At 38.8% G+C, this 16,186-nt stretch overlaps 2 protein-coding genes across 9 annotated transcripts in view; one reads left to right on the plus strand and one right to left on the minus strand.

Moving 5' to 3' along the window:
* HENMT1 (HEN methyltransferase 1) lies at nucleotides 1–14,235 on the plus strand. Of its 7 annotated transcripts, XR_010987641.1 has the most exons (8): nucleotides 3–413; nucleotides 3,883–4,014; nucleotides 5,452–5,564; nucleotides 6,442–6,576; nucleotides 6,970–7,152; nucleotides 7,560–7,737; nucleotides 9,466–10,928; nucleotides 14,200–14,235. XR_010987641.1 is itself a non-coding variant. In XM_068140964.1 (7 exons), exons 2-7 carry the CDS (start codon nucleotides 3,898–3,900, stop codon nucleotides 9,865–9,867), a joined length of 1,128 nt encoding a protein of 375 aa, XP_067997065.1. In that variant the 5' UTR covers nucleotides 1–67; nucleotides 3,883–3,897; the 3' UTR covers nucleotides 9,868–12,982. The 7 variants fall into 7 exon arrangements, 6 of the variants coding, with proteins under 6 accessions (XP_067997065.1, XP_067997063.1, XP_067997064.1 ...); XM_068140964.1 differs by lacking the exon at nucleotides 14,200–14,235 and having other exon boundaries at nucleotides 1–67; nucleotides 9,466–12,982; XM_068140962.1 differs by lacking the exon at nucleotides 14,200–14,235 and having other exon boundaries at nucleotides 3–221; nucleotides 9,466–12,982.
* The window catches only part of EEIG2 (EEIG family member 2), a 23,102-nt gene continuing 19,609 nt past the window's right edge, over nucleotides 12,694–16,186 (minus strand). For both annotated transcript variants that reach the window (XM_068140961.1, XM_068140960.1), the window contains one exon: nucleotides 12,694–16,145. In XM_068140961.1, the coding sequence (XP_067997062.1) occupies nucleotides 16,103–16,145 (43 nt within the window). In that variant the 3' untranslated portion in view covers nucleotides 12,694–16,102. The remainder of the gene's footprint in view (nucleotides 16,146–16,186) is intronic.

The raw sequence follows: 16,186 nt of genomic DNA on the forward strand, positions 1-16,186 counted from the left end.
GAGCGGCAGCGGCGCCAGAGGCCTTTCACTGCTCGTGCTCGGTTTCTTGCCACAGGCTGGCCACACGGTTAGTCCCCTTAGCCAACTGTCACGCAGTCTGAGGAAACGAGCACCGCCCCGCTGACTAGCTCACCCCCGCCTGAGAGTGATTTCATCCGCCGGGTAGCTTGGAGCCGGGCGGCGCTAGGCCGCAGGCCCTCCAAGCCAGCAGATCCCGCCAGGTAAAGCGAGAGAACTGTGCGGTGATCAGGGGAACAGCTGCTAGCACCCTAACTAACATGAAGTGCTGAACCACCGATTTAATAAGTTAGGAAATCGGCCCTATCGGTTACCCTTGTTGGTAACGAGGCCAGCCAGAGTAGGAGCAGGGCTGTTAACAGCCGCGTGTTGCTGCCCCCGCTTTAACGGCAAAGGTAAGAAAGAACGACAGAATAGTTCAGTATGCAGGAGTCTCCGGTGGAGCAGTGTGGTATTGATGGATGCACAAAGACATCAAAACTTACTCGAAACTTTTGCAGATGATGAGGCTCACTTCTCCCACGAGAACCTGGCAACGGCCAAGCAGCTTCTGAGAGTCTTGTCAAACACACCAAGAAAATAATAACGATTTCCTGCTGCTAAATTCAAGATGAGCATCTCTCTCTGAAATAGTAGAAATTATTTGCAAGTAATACAGACTCAGAACAATCAGAATTAGGTTAATGCATTTTAATATCTTCATTGAATATTGAAAAGCTGAGAAACACTAATTAATTTTCGTTGTTCTGGCCCTTCACCCTAGAGCCAGCACTATAGCAGGAAAGTGTTGTTATCAGGGCCCTGACAGCAGTTTCTCTAAACTGCCAGCTCTGCTATCTAGACTCTTCATTCTCCTTTTCTAGGAATAACTTCACCTGCTCTCTTTGGGTTTCCTTCCCATGTCAGCTGGTTTCCAAAGGTGTTCACAAAACAATAATTTTACAGGATTTCACAATCTATAGCATTTTAAGCCAATAAACTTTACAACATCTCTGAGATAAATAATATGCATAGTGTAGATTGTCTAATTGAGACACAGGTATTAAATGATAGTTCAAGGTTGAACAATGATTCAGCAATCAAAGAAATGAGTTATAAGAGCTTCCAACCTGCCTTGTTTTGCACAAAGAATTCCTATGTATTCATATTTTAATTACAGTGTATTTTCTAAAAAGACATCCTATTTAAGAAGTAAGAACTAATTTACTAGACTAGTGAAAGATTTACTGGAAATTATTCTTTGTACAAACATAGTTTCTATGCAGGGCCAAATTGGGTTATGTTGGTCTTTAAATATTGAGGAAAATAATCCTACAAAAATAATTGACCAAGTGTTACATATCCCTTAAAATAAAATTCCTAAATAAGTAAAGGTGAGTGATGTTACAACACTTATTTAAAGCCCATTTGCAATCCAAACTCTAATTAAAACAGCAATTCTCAGGCGGCCTTACTTGCATAAACTCTTGTTAGCACTTTGCTGTTGTAACAGAAGAAAGAAACTGGAAAATTGTAGACACCTCCTATGTCTACTACTCATCCACCAAAATGCTATTCTATTGAAAAACCTGAAAAAGAAATAAGCTCTAAGAAAACAGGGTGGAGCCATTCCCCTAACTTGAAATTCCTGGGGAAAAACAAAGAAACGAACAAAAAAGATCTGGATTGCCAGTTTGCCAGCCCACTTACATATATTTCCTGCTTATTAAGTAAACAACATTGCTAACCTGCTTTGCCTAGACCACATCCTGCAAAACTTAAAATGTTAGCCAAGGCTCGAGTTTAAGCCATTGCAGGCAGATGCCAGCATATGAATTTCTAGTATTTGCAGCTAGTATTTCTAGTACGTTCCAACAGCTGTTGCACTGGTCATAACATTCAGTGGAAGAGCTCTGATGGGGCAAGGGAGACAGAGACCACAAAATAAGGGAAAAAATCCAGATTGGTGGGGGTTTTGTTTGGTTGGGTTTTTTTCAGGTATTTCAAGTTATGGGAATGGTTCATCCTGCTTTGTTTGAGCGTATTTGGTTTTCAGGTTTTTCAATAGACTAGCAATTAGCTTTTCTTCCTATTAGTTTTGGTGGATGAGTAGTAGACACGAGTTGTACTGAGTCACACGTAACCTAAAAGTAGTACAAGAAGTAATGGAATTTGGGGGTTTTGGTTTAAGAATTAGGGACACTACACCCCTCCATCAGTTGTCTACCAATTACACAGAACGAGGCCGGTGCCGGCAGATCAATGGAACGGGCGAATGGTTGGATGCTCATGTGATTCTAATCTATGGTCTGGCATTAAAGAGGATTAAGGATATCCCCTTGCATTAAAAGATGTAAGTAAATGTTCCGCTGTGCGGCCGCGGGGAACTGCCGCCGAGATAGAGGGGACCCCACCGGGGGTTGCTGCGGGGTGGCAGTTTCTCCGCTCTCCCTACGGCTAGGGGCCAGGTTGGGCTCGGCTGTCGATACGCACAGGTGCGGGCCTGGCCGGGGGGAGGGCCACGGCAGCCCCTTTTCCGGCGCACCGGCCGCATCCGGCCCCGCTGCGCGTCCTGGCCCGCCGGGGCACGCGGTGGCTTGTGTGAGGCCAGAGATCAGCGGCAGGGAGAGAAGACGAAGAGGAGTGCGCGCAGGAAAGGGCAGGGTGACGGCCGGGGCGGGCGGAAAGGGTTGTCGAGGGTCCGGGAGCGAGGAGCAGCACCTGGGGCAGACAGCGCCTGGCGTGGCCCGAGGCTGGGCTGATGCAGTGGTGCTGAGGTGGTCCCTTATCGGATAGGTGAGGGTTGTTGCGGAGCCAGGAGAGAGTTTGGGGCTCAGCCTGAGGGCCAGGAACGTGTGGGGATCTGGAGGTGGGTGCTTGTGACCTGGTTTCTCGGCCAGTTACTGGTGAGGAGAAGCCAGCAGGCTCGTCTCGCTCCTGAAGAGGTGGGTGACTGGCCTGAACACTGAGCCCGTTTCCTGCATACGTACATAAATACCTCTTTATACTTCTGTATGAGAGACCTTATGAGGCAGTCAAGTTGCCAGCAGGCTCAGGCAGTCGGCTTTGGTTGGTGCCCGTTAGACCCGCTGGTGAGCCCTAGGGGGACGGCTCTGGAAGGCCATCTGCCTACAGGACCACGTTGCTTCACTACACGATTCCCGTAGAGTTCATTCATCATTCACTAGGGCTTTATTTTTAGCTTCACCAACCATACTTCTTTTTAAATATTTAGGTGTGCTAAAATGGTGTTTTAAATACAGTGTGACAGTTGGAAATGCACTAAGGGTTATGACTCCAATGCTGTGCCGAATTATGTTCGTTTACTTAAAAAACGTAGGCAAGGTTCAGCTCATAGTAAAGCTAAAGCCTTGCAGAACATTTTACCTATCAACATGCAAGTATTCATATATTTGCTGCGGCTTGTTACATTGCAGAAACTGCACGGGGCTATACATACACAAACCTGGACTAAAAAACCAGCTGAAGAGTAAGGTAAAACAAATGAAGATGAGAGACACGAAAGCAGGCACTTGAGTGAGAAATTACTTTTCTGCTCATGCCAGAAAAGCTAAAGAAGATGAAATTCGTTGTGGTTTTGTAAATACTTTGTAGGTGTACAGAATGGAGAGTGACAAATAATGAAACTTGGGTTTTTATGGTTTTATATGGTTTATAATTGCTTATTAAAAGTTTATTTATATCATTACATATGGAGAGAAACACTAGTGCCTCATTTTGACACTATCTATATTTTTGTAATTCTCTGAATAAGACCAGGTTAAGTTCTACCTTGTGAATTAAGCACCTCTGTAATCAACAAACTCTGTATATATTACAAACTACTTCAGAAAATAATTAATAAGAGTTTTTTTTTTAATTTAGCACTGGCAACATATTATGGATGAGAACTTCCAAGAGGAACAGTTTAGAGGAATGATTAAATTTACACCTCCTCTGTCCAAACAACGCTACCAGTTTGTTAAAGATTTAGTGGAGAAATACAAACCTCAGAAGGTTGGTATGTTTTGTCTTTGTACATTACAAATTATAAAAAAAAAGTTTGCATTAGATGCCTGAGGAAGACAGGAAATGGGTAGGTTACCTGCTGACCTAATTACCAAATGATACTAGTGGAGAACCTTTTTTTAAAATTGAATTAACTTGGCAGACATTTAATGATAATTTTGTTTTTCAGTGAGGGAATGTGATTGATGGGAAGAGAGGAAAATCTAAACAAGAAAAATGCTAAAGCCTGTTTTGGAGAGTAGGTGACATTCTGTTTTAATGCTGAGGATTTTGGTTCAAGGTGCTTTCATCATAGTTTGGTTTTGCTCTCTGGAGCTGCTAGTTCTGTATACAGTATCATATTTACCTAATCATTCATCTGTATGCTCTCAGATGAGAAGTGATGAGTGTGGCTTTACCTGAGGCTAACTCTCCACTTTCTTAATGTCTTCTTGCCCCCTTCTATTTCCTCCTCCCCCAATATACTAGCGCTCTTGCTTTGATACTCATTTTAAACATTTCCATGTGGTGTTTTCTCTCTTCTAATATATTTTCACCCACAGCACCTCCTCCCAAGAATCAAAAATTCGAGAAATACTTTGGTCTTAACTCTGATGTTAATATCTCAAGGAGCAAGTAAGAGTTTGATGAGAAATGTGTGTGCGGTGTGCTCATATAATCATACCTCTAGTAGCTAATAAAAACCTAATCCAGTCTATGAGGTTATGGCACTGTAATCTACTTTTAAATGAGGTGCATCCAGGGGGAGAGTGTCTGTGTTGACTTTGTTTGCCAGCAGAGCTAAACCATATAGAAACTATTCAGGGTTTTCGCACTGAAGTGAGCAGTGTGCTTCAGACTTGCGTTAGCCTGAGAAAGAAGAGTGAGGTTTGTTTGTGTACTGAACTACCTCTCAATCTTACAGAAGCGAATGTCTAGTATATGTCTGACATTGTAATCTGAATATTCTTAGCCTTTCTCACTTAAACAGTAGACTGAGCCTTTAAATTTGTTTTATGACATCCTTTGCTGCTAACCTGGCTGCTGGTGAGCCTATTCTCAGTGTTTTGGATGCAGAGTGGTGCAGTGAAAAGTAGTGGCAAAAATGAAAATTGCTACAGCTTTAATACTTAAAATGTCTGCTAATTGAGGGAATGCACCTTCATGTACAAAACTTTCTCCAGAGTCAGTGGGGTGTTCTACATGTACTGGTTTATATCTATGATAACAAGTTTCATCCATTTAAAACATTGTGTGGGATCTTCACACAAATTTCTAAAAAGAATTTCCAAACCCACATCTAGCCTGCTTGCAACTGTAAATTTCAGTTATGATTAATGATAAAACATTTCACAAGGTTACTTTTATGTAAATAAGGAATTTTTATTAAGGTCTCTGAAATTACTTGGAAATATGCCACATTTACATGTTTTATCTAATTCACAGGTAGCAGATTTAGGATGTGCTGACTGCAGACTTCTCTGGATCCTGAAATTCTGCAGCTGCATTGAAGTGTTAGTTGGGCTAGATATCTGTGAAAGCATAATGAAAGAGAAAATGTAAGCTCTTGCATTGTGTTAATGTCAGGGTTTAATGTGGCTTGACCTAATGGCATGTTGCATTGTCTTTTGTAAAGAATTTCAAAATGAGGGTAAATGCAGAAACCCCATTTTGGTGAATGAAGAGTGATCCATTGTTGGTACTTATCTACAGTGCACCTGTGTTTGGGGACTGCTAATACAACTAATACAGTAAAGGTCCAAGGCATGCGCACGTGTGTACCTCTGAGAAACACCGCAAGGGTACTAATACTTCTACTAGTTGCATCTGTTTGTGCTCATACATGACATTACTGTGGTATGCAAAGTCCATCTTTTTGAAATGTGCATGTAACTCTCTTTCAGCACCATGATGTGGAATTCATTCTTGTTAATCTTTTCAAAATGGGAAGGCTGGCTCAGTCTTCTATGTCTGGCTCTTAGAAGGCCCTAAAATGAGAAGTGTGTTAGCATGGTCAGACTGGTGAGGACTACCAAAGTTTCTGTGTTAGAAGCTGATTATTACGTGTGTTTTGTCTGATGCAGTATTTCAGAATTAAATACATTTAGTTCTTAGTCTTGCTTTATTTGGAAAAAAATAGGCTAATATGTTTGCCTGCTGACTTGTCGCAAAACCCTGCAGAGCATGTGTCTAAGCTAGAGTTGAGCTACTTCCAGAGTTTACTAGCTACTTTCCAGTTGGTTTGTGAGTACTGCTGGATCTTTCTGTCTCATTGTAGATAGTCATAAAAAGTGGGGGTTTTGTGCCTTGAAAAACTTAACATGTTTAGAGCTTTACAAGGTACCGATGCAGGGCATTAGCTAGTTCAGCTACATGCACCGGTTTATCTTGTCCTAAGGTCCTTTCTATAACATCTTGTTCTTTATACTTTCCTAGGCATAGGTTGTCTCCTCTTCCTGGTGATTATTTGCAACCAACTGAAAGATCACTAACTATTACCTTATATCATGGTTCAGTTGCCCATGAAGATCCATGCATGCTTGGTTTTGACATGGTAACATGCATTGAACTGTGAGTATCAGGCCAACATACTGTATTTTTCTCAGTTCATTAGCATTCAGTTTGGAATTTTGCTCATTCTTTGAACAGACTTGATCAAACCTTTCAAGCATAAGAATAGCAGAATGTTGTGTCTTCTAAATTTGTAATAAATGAAGCATACAGGAAATTCAAGTGGTGCTAGCGTAGGATGGAAAAAAGGATATTGATGGAAAAGTAGAAAATGCAATTTTCTGAGGGGGAAAAAACCTTCTAAGCTGTCATTTACTCACAGTCCCAGTACTAATATGCAGAACTAAGATGAAAATTACAAAGTACAGATAGGGGGTTGGGGTTTTGCTGACTGGTTAAGAAGATGAAAATATAGTAGGGTGTTTTTAAAGGCATGCATAAACTTCTTTACAGAATAGAGCACCTGGAGGAACTGGAACTGAAGAAGTTCCCTGAAGTGGTATTTGGTTTCATGGCTCCAAGCATAGTTGTGATTAGTACTCCAAATATTGAATTTAATATGTTGTTTCCAGGAGTGACATTATTCAGGCATCCAGACCACAAATTTGAGTGGAACAGAGCACAATTTCAAAGCTGGTGAGTTGACTGAGCATCATGTGCAGGCACCTTTGAGCGTGCAGTAACACTCAAATAGCCATACATTTTCAGATGGCTTTGTGTATGTAGTTTGATGTCAGTAGGTTTTCACAGAAATCACAGAAACATTCAGGTAGGAAAAGACCCTCAGGATCACCAAGTCCAGACAATAACCCTACTCTACAGGGTTCACCCCTAAGCCCATATCCTCAAGCACCACATCCAAACGACCTTTAAACACATCCAGGGTTGGTGACTCAACACATACTTATCTAATGAAATATTTCTTTCCTCTTACAAAAGTTGATCATGTTCTGTGGGTTTCACAGTTACGATGGCTGTTAATGTATCTTTATTGCATCAAAAGATGAATGTTTAGTATGATCTGAGTAATTTGTCTTTCTTAGGGCTCTAGAGACTGCTAGATGCTATGATTACTCAGTGGAATTTACTGGTGTAGGGCATGCACCGAGAGGAATGGAGAATGTTGGGTTTTGTACCCAAATAGGTGTGTTTTTCAGAAAATGCCCTCAAACCAGTGGGTTTGCTCAGTCTGAGAACTCCAGGGAAACGGTTTACAAAATGGTAAGTATTACTTCCTTCCTTTAGGAGAATGAATAAAGATTAAAACTAGCTCTGTCCTGGCTGTGAAGATTGTTCTTACTGTGGTCTCCTGTTGCTATCCGGTCTTACCTCCAATGAACATGCACATCAGATCCAAAGAGTTTACGTCCAGTTGTAGAAAGGCCCTTTGAGGTTGTTTCCTAAATAGCAGTATGGGTAATCATTCGTATTTTAACATACCATTCAATTTACTGTTTGAATGGAAGTTCTTTCTGCCAGCTATGCAGTGACACTTTTCATAACTGTTCCTCTAATTCATCATGTGATTGTTGGCTGACAGATATTTTTTTTTTCAGGTACATTAAAAAGAAAGCATAAAAAAGGCATTTCTAACACAGTGTAAGATTTTAAGAACTACATAGTCCTGTCAGATATGTTAGTGGAAGGAAGGGATTTCCCAGCAATTGGATTGTAAGGACCTCTTCTGTGTGGCTTGTCTTACTCGGTAGTACTTGATGTTACTCCCTAATCTTGTCTTGGTAGTTTCATCTAGGCAGCTCCTGTTTTTGCAGAGGCATGGGATTTTGCCTAGTATCCTGTTTTCTGCTGGTGCACATCAAACCTTTTTTAATTGCAGCATTAAGTGGGTTTTATGCTAGGTAATGTCAGATGATATTTTTGTAGAGCCCTCAGCCGTGTGTTGCAGTGTGTCACACCCACTAAAGCCTAATGCATGTAAGTGCCATGTGGTATAAATCAGATGACCTTTTTTTCCCAGAGATAATTCAAAGTAATAACAAAAATTTTTTTTTTTTTTTCAATGGGGCCTTAAATTATTTGGTTTTTTAAAGATATATATTCAAGTGATTGTGACCTGAAGTGAAATGTTAAGTGACATTGTGGGAATTTCTTTTGTAAATTTATAGAATGTCCTTACAGCTTGGAAATTGAAATGTCACCTGTCATCTATTGCCCTTAACAGAAGCATGAATAGAAGCTCAGCAAACTTGGAAATGCATCTTGGTGACTGCTATGTATTAGAAATTGCCTTAGTTATCTTCTGTAACAGGGTCATTATGGAGGAGTTTTGACAACTGTTTCAGTTAAAAAAAACCGTTATGTGTTTCTTATCAAACCTTGCCAATTGCATTGATGTTTCTGTTTATAACTCATTTATGGGAATAATTCAGCATTCTAACCTCAGTGTATTGGTTAATGAGTGGGAATGAGATTGCCTGCCTAGCTGCCTTACTTACCTTGGAGCATAGAACAGTGTAGAACACACTGCAAGTTCACAGATTTTCTGATGTCATAATTTTTGTTCAGCATTCTCTGCACCTGGGAGAAGATATTTACTGTTTGATAGACACAGCTACAGTCCTGGCTGCCAGGTGATGGGTCAGCAGTAGAGTCTACTGTCACCAGAGCCTCATGATTAGTAATAATAATGATAAAAAACCCCAATTAATTGCAGAGCTTTACCTTGCCTCATCCACAAGTACAGCTTGCAGATATAAGCCTGACTTTTATTTTTTATTAACTTGCCTAGTTGCCATGGTAATTGCAATACATACCTAAAATCAAAGTCCCATTGTCTAGGTTTTGTTATCCCAAAATGTTTAAAGTAATAAGCAAACCAGGATCTCCTCATCTAAAATTACTATTTTTACAAGCTCTTTTTGACAAGCAAATGTTAAAATCTGAGCTTAAGATAGTGATAAACACTTTGTGTTCTTGTATGTTGTAAAGGTCTTCAAAGCAGTGTATCCAAGTCTTAAGGATGAGAAGTACCTGCAGAATACCCTGGTTGGTGAAGTTATTTCCACAGCACAAATCATTAAGCTAAGTCTGCTGGACCATTTAATGTCAGAACATGAAGAGTGTAATGAAAATACAACTGAGAGAAAAGCCCAACTCCAATCTTGCTTTTCAAAAGATATTCGCAAACTAGCTATTGAAAAAAGCATGGAATCATTTGTCAATGGAAATGTGGTTTATGTACCTCTTAAAACAATATTTTCTTTTCCCAAAGTGAATCAACTTTGTGGTACTCTTGAGAGGTTACACAAGCTCATTGCTGGCAGGGTCACACTGAGCAGTGATGGTTATGCTCTGATGTTAAGTACTGAACATGAAAATGAAGAGAACTAGATCACAAGTTTCCCACTTCAGTTGAACTAAGAAAGTATCTTTTAGGCGCTAGCAAAGGGCATGTTCTGTGTGCTGACAAGAACCACAGAATCTCTTCTAAACCTTCCAGTATTTATCCATCAGCACCTCTTCCATGTAGTGGAGATGAGTGCATCTGACAAAGATCACACTAACTTAAAGGATTTTGAAGTGTCAGCAGCTAAAAGGAAAGAAAGTTCCTGTGAAGGACATCTTTCAAGTATTTGTGTTTGGTTTGTAATGCCATATTGTAGCTATCATTAGCTACATGTTGATGATAACAGAACTATGTTGTGCTGAAAAATGCAAGTCTGGCAAAGACTTAGGGCAAGTTTTCCCTTAAAGGAATAAAACTTACACATGCCTTTTTCAAGATGAGCACATAATCGGCCTCTGTGAAAACTAAATACTGTTCCAGATAAGCTGGAATGTATAGCTCAGTAAATTCAATATTGGTGAAGAGTGCCATGATATTGGATGAAAAGTAGATTTAGCCCTGTAGCTTTACCCAGCGTCTTGCTTGTGAAATAGCTTTCATCCTGTAACTTGCCAGAAGCTGTACTTCATTAAGTTGAAACTGATACCTTTGAATATTTTGGGGGGGAGGGGAACACAAACTAAGCAAAAAAAATATTATTTGTTTTTTTAACCTGCAATTATGAATGCTAACCTGGCCCCGGTGTACCTGACAACTTTCTGGGTTTTCTTGTTGCAGCCATTGTCAAAAAAGCTTTGACCACACATTCAGCAGAAATTAAAAAGCAGAAGTGTTCTAGATATGAAAGCTTGGCCAACATGACTTTCTAAAGCAGAACTGAATTGTGCATATGAGAAAATATCTGCAGTTCACCATGTAGTTTACTTCAGATTTTTGGACCACAGAACTTCCTGTGTTTCTTCTTTTTGAAATATTGTATCTTAAGTCTATTTTATAACATGATGATTTCAAAATGAGGAAAAGGGAAGTAAAGGAAGAGCTGCTGCATTTGGAATGGTATTTGCCTTGAATTTTGTATTTATAGGACGCAAATGGACAAGACTCTGTGAGTACAAGCTTATTTTTCCTCAAAATATCGTACATTAAGGCTTTTTATTCAAATCTGGATAACGGTTTGTGATCATTTGGTGACCTGATGGGGCCAAAGCCGCAATCCAATTTTGCAGGGGCTTCTGAAAAGAGAGAAAAATACTTACGCAAAAGTAATTTTGCACTTTTTTACTCATTTAGATAACACAATGCAAGCAGTTCACTGGGGGGCATCCCCAAAATAAAAAATGCACTGACACTAGCACATGTTCAGATGAGGATACTGAAGAAATATTAGCAGCTCATAAGACAGTTAAAAAAAAAAATAGTGCTGCCCTTACAGGTGCATAAACAATTTTAGTTGTAATTTGAATGGCAATGCGTACAACTGAACTTGGGCAAAGCTTTCCTAGTGTATGTTTATAGAGATTTCCTTTCACATAAACATTAAGATACTTAATTTCTAGTGTTTAACAAGCAATAAAAATAAAATAACCCCACATAAATATTAAGTATATTAAGATTTGTTTGCTTTTCCCCTCCTTGTTGGCATATCTCGCTGGGAGGCCACACAAGGGACTGCATCACCTAGTCTGTCTCAAACATTTTAGTAGTGCAACAAGGTGGAAAGAGAGCAGGTGAGAATGAGCAGTTTCTGGGCAAGAAGGCAGAGTTACTTCTTTTGCTTCAAGAACTATAGAAAGCTGTGGGTTTTCCTATGTTAATCTTTGTCTTTTACACTGTTGGGAGGGTCCACCAAATGCACCCAAGGGGTGTAGCTGCAGCATGCACTTAAGAGGTTTAGTTACAGTGTTCAAAGTTCTGGTACTTTATATCTCTGACTGTTTCGTTTGTTTTTTGGGTCTGGTGGAGTAAAGACAAATTTTTCCTTTACCACAATATTGGTTTTGCCTTGGTTCATTATATATTTGTATGTGACAGCAATGTGTAGCCTTGTTTTCATTCATGAGATGTTTTCCCTCTGGGTAAGAACAGAACCATGTCTAAATGGTTCATACCCATCAGTAAACCTGTGTGAAAACAGAAGTAGAAAAAAAACCAGAACATTTTAAAAAGAACAACCCCAGTGCTTGTATTTACATCTGCTGCTGTTCAGTAAAGTGACTGGCATGCATAAATGTTTTATGTATACTTCATGTATCTGACAGAACTCTCCACTGTGAGGTCCATAACTGGAAGATTTCTTTGCTGCTGAGATTAGCCTTTTCATCTATAAGGAAACTGTTGATTTGTAAAACCAGAAGAGAAACTATGACCCACAAAAGAAATTCTAGGATATTATGATGATTTTTTTTTTTTTTTTTTTCAGTAAAATTGTCTTTCTTTTGGATTGAAAGACAGCTGAGACTGGAGATATACAGTTATTTCTCTTAATGCTTACTATATCATTGATTACCAAACCACTCTGCCAAATAGTTTGTACTATCTAGCTGCAATTTTTACCAGTCTAGATTCTTTTAATGTAAGAACAGATTCTTAATACAGTACCAAAAAGCTTGTTTTTTTTAAATGCATTGATAAGAGAAGAAATACCACAAGTAGTTTTCTTAGGAAAATAAGGTAATTTACAGTTAAACTATGAAAGGTTTAAGTAGCAGCAAGCCTCTTACACTCAGCTGAGGAGGATTAATTTTGCCATTTGCAAGGTAAGGAGAGACTATATTCAGTGCCCTCACTTTCCCCAAGTACTTTTAGTTGTGGAGCCTGCTTAATAATTAACCTACCAATATGTTTCACACTGCAAAACAAAAAGAGGAGAATTGTTTAGAAATAAATCCCAAACTGAAGACATCAGTTTATTGAACACCAGAGCGATTTGTATTTAAATACAGTAAAAAAAACCCCAAACCCTAACCACCAACACAAACCAAACAGTTTACTATGAGAGTCTGCAGTATTCTTGATAACACAGTTTACAAAAGAGAAAATACTACATCTAAGCATGGTTATATTCCACTTAAAATACGCACAATTAGAGACTTGTTTCATAAAAATGGTGTAACTGAAGTCAGAATAAATTACTATGATACAGTTGTGTTAGCATCTTAATTTCCATGTAAACTTTGTTCCTCTTTTGCACACCTGCTCAGGCAAGAAATTTACTGGTTTCTAGTAAACAAAATACCTAATCTGTGGCAGTTAAAATAACTATGTGTTATTCTTTTAACAAAGAAATATAAATTTGGGCTATGGAAACTTCTTTAAGTATTGCCTAAGTAGCTGTACAATGTTTCTTCAAAGTCTGGTTTCCTCAAGTTATGCCTATTTTTTCTTTTAGTAAACTTTAGTGAGCTACCTTCTGCCTACTACTGGTTTCAGTAGATCTGTCCACAAGTGTAGCAGTGTTAAAAGGTACTGAAAGCAACCAATTTATTCAAATTGTGTGCATGTTTTGGCTTGCAGTAGTATCTATTTTGATACAAATAACTTATATAACAGGAAAGGAAACTATCATGTTTTTAGAGGTAGTTGTATAGAATCAGAGAATGGTCTGGAGCAGAAGGGACCTCCAAAGGTCCTAGCAGTTACATGGTCTCTATTTAAAATTTCTGTGAAGGACAGAAGCGGCTAATACCACACTTCTCTTAACAGCAGCTATGATACAGTCTTTGTATTAATTCTTCTGCCCATTAGACTACACTAATGATAATTTACATAATTACAAGTAGTATTATTAGCAGTAGGAAATAAAAGTATTTAAGTAAATAACTGAAAAATAGCTCATATTTACCATATTCAATAACAGTACTTGAGCGTTAAAATCTGAAACCTCTTTAAACCCAGTTTATCTCAATAATTCTATGGATTTATGGAAAACAAAGCCTGCTTTTCCTAGTGTAAATAATAAACTGGGGGCTACTTACACTTTAATTAAAGAGTGTCAGACATCACTGAGCAGGTTTTTAAGTACTCAGAGCTTTCAAAAATGGCCACATAATTTGTGTTTTTATTTCTTCCAAGCCTTTTTGGATAAGCAGTACATCTAATTGTAAGAAAATTAAGGTCATTTGCACTTTGATAGCAGAGACAAGCCTGCATTAGAACTGTGTCACCTAATATACCCATTAGAAAGTGGCTTTTTTCATAGTTCTTGAAGAGATCCTTAATCTTTCTTGCCTGTCAGGCAAATTGCTTTTCTTGCAAATTAGAGTACATTGGCCTTAATGTAACAGTGGACAGGTAATGAAAGAAGTTGTCTTGGAAAAGGCATTAAAACCAGCTAAAACTGTCTGGTCACTGCCCTTTTTCTTCCTTCCCTGTTGTAGGGTCCAAGTTTGAGGTCAAGCGGGGGCAGAAGCTGGACCCCGACCCTCGCGTTTCAGAGAGGCAACTGCACGTGTTAGAGGCTGAGTGAAGGCATGTGCAGTTTTGCTTGCCAGACAACGTTTTGAACTGATTGGCAAGATCTCAATAGGTAATCTGCCATTGGGCTGTTCAGTTTTCAAAAAAGGAATTTATAGGGGATGATTTCAGAACTTACTTCTCCCCTCTGTTTGTTAATGGGATTCAAGGCGACAACAAGCAGTGAGTCACAGATCTGTGCCACAGCAGTGTGCTCTCCCTCTCTCTCACTTCCTCTAATTTGGATTCTACTCTGTGGATTATTCCTGCCTTTTGGATTAACAATTGCAATTTAGATCATCGCTTCATTCAGCAAAGGTTTTGGTAGTTAACAGCTTGGCAGTTCGTGAGTAACTTACACTAATATACCTGGTTATTTCTAAGGTTTATAGCTTGTTTACCTGTTGGTTAGCTCTGTTGTGAACCCGAGGTGGTCCCTCTCACCACCCAGAGCAGTGTTGCTGTTTGTTTTTCACTTAGAAGAAGTTTCCAGTTTGTTCCTCTGTATTCCAACTTCTGATTTTCCTAGAGTGTTAGTCCACTGTTTATTAGCATCCTATTGTGTGTAATCAATTTATTATTGACTGGGCAAATTAACCTGGATCAAATTGGCTCAGAAAAATAATTTTAGATATTTCATAAATCATATTTGTATTTTATCATATTTCCAGCTTATCAATTTGGTCAAAACTATATCAGAAGTGTTCAACAAATCTGTTGCACAATAAGACTACTTCAGAGTGCAGACTACATCTACAATAAAGTGCTCTTCTTAATAAGTTACATTGATAATAGTATAGGTGTTCACCTAGTTTTAAAGCAGAAGTTGCTTAGTAAATAGTTTAATCTCCCTGTACCTCCTCAATCCCACAAGGCACATTTAAAACACAAGCAAAGCACTAACCAACTGCAAAGGATTAAGCTACAACAGCAACAACAAACCAAAACAACAAAAAACACCTATATATTGTAAGTGGCAGAAAACTATTGACTAGGTTTGTAAACAGTACCATTCCATTGGATCTCAAGGTTAATGCATTATTGAAGTGAGTTTCTGTGGAAGCAGCTTTTCAACTCCAGATTTAATAATTGGATCAGCTTTCTTGACAATACATCACTGTGCCTTAGTATTTTGATGTGGAATTCCACTTTTTTTTTAAAATTTTGTGTATTTAAGCCTCTAGATTTGATTTATGTTTAACACAACTGATTTCTGGCTGGTTTAGATCCATTTAGCATTGTGGGTTTTTAAATACGTTTGATGTTCTCCTCTACTGTTCATTGTATGGTTGAAGTTATGCTTAGTACTCTTTAAGAAAAGGCTTTGGTTGTGTTAAAACACAGCTGAGCTGTTTTGAGGAGGCCTTAATTTTAACTGGATACTCATTTTGACTTGATACAAGTAATTAGCTTTTGTAAGACTAAAATGGCAGGTATGATCAAACTTTCTTCAGGTTCTTAAATGAAGACCCGCTTTCAGAAGCTTTAGAAAAGAAATTATGAACTAAGTGTATTACAAGTGATCTCCTATATAAAACACTGAAATAGGACTCACTTCATCATGCTTCCAAATAAGTTTTACACAAAACACAGGTGTTTCCACTAAAATCAGGTAGAGCTGACAAAAACAGTTCAAGTGCTCACTGAAGGTATACATAGCTACATTGCCTTAATACCACAGATGAGGCTCTACAAGTGAGAGACAGTCCATTAATTTCCAAAAAAGGATTGCTTCAGTTTGTGTTGACTTTCCCAACTCTTGAAATGAAGCAAACAGAACCAGGAGTAACAGCAGAGCTTCAGGTTTTCCTAGTTTGCCATTCTAGTCTAGCGTTTTATCACCACCTGCTCATATGCTCCAGATCCTGCTCTGAAAGGATGGTCAAAAGATGTTAGTGCGCTTTCAATTTA

The sequence above is a fragment of the Melanerpes formicivorus genome, unplaced genomic scaffold, assembly GCF_026170545.1.
Source record: "Melanerpes formicivorus ecotype bairdi unplaced genomic scaffold, bMelFor1.0.p_v2 SCAF_7, whole genome shotgun sequence".
Lineage (NCBI taxonomy): Eukaryota > Metazoa > Chordata > Aves > Piciformes > Picidae > Melanerpes > Melanerpes formicivorus.

Coding starts and splice junctions, on each gene's coding strand:
- HENMT1 (XM_068140964.1), top strand. CDS start 3,898: ATGGATGAGAACTTCCAAGAGGAACAGTTTAGAGGAATGATTAAATTT. Junction 4,015..5,451: donor AGAAATACAAACCTCAGAAG/GTTGGTATGTTT, acceptor TCTAATTCACAG/GTAGCAGATTTAGGATGTGC. Junction 7,738..9,465: donor GGGAAACGGTTTACAAAATG/GTAAGTATTACT, acceptor TATGTTGTAAAG/GTCTTCAAAGCAGTGTATCC.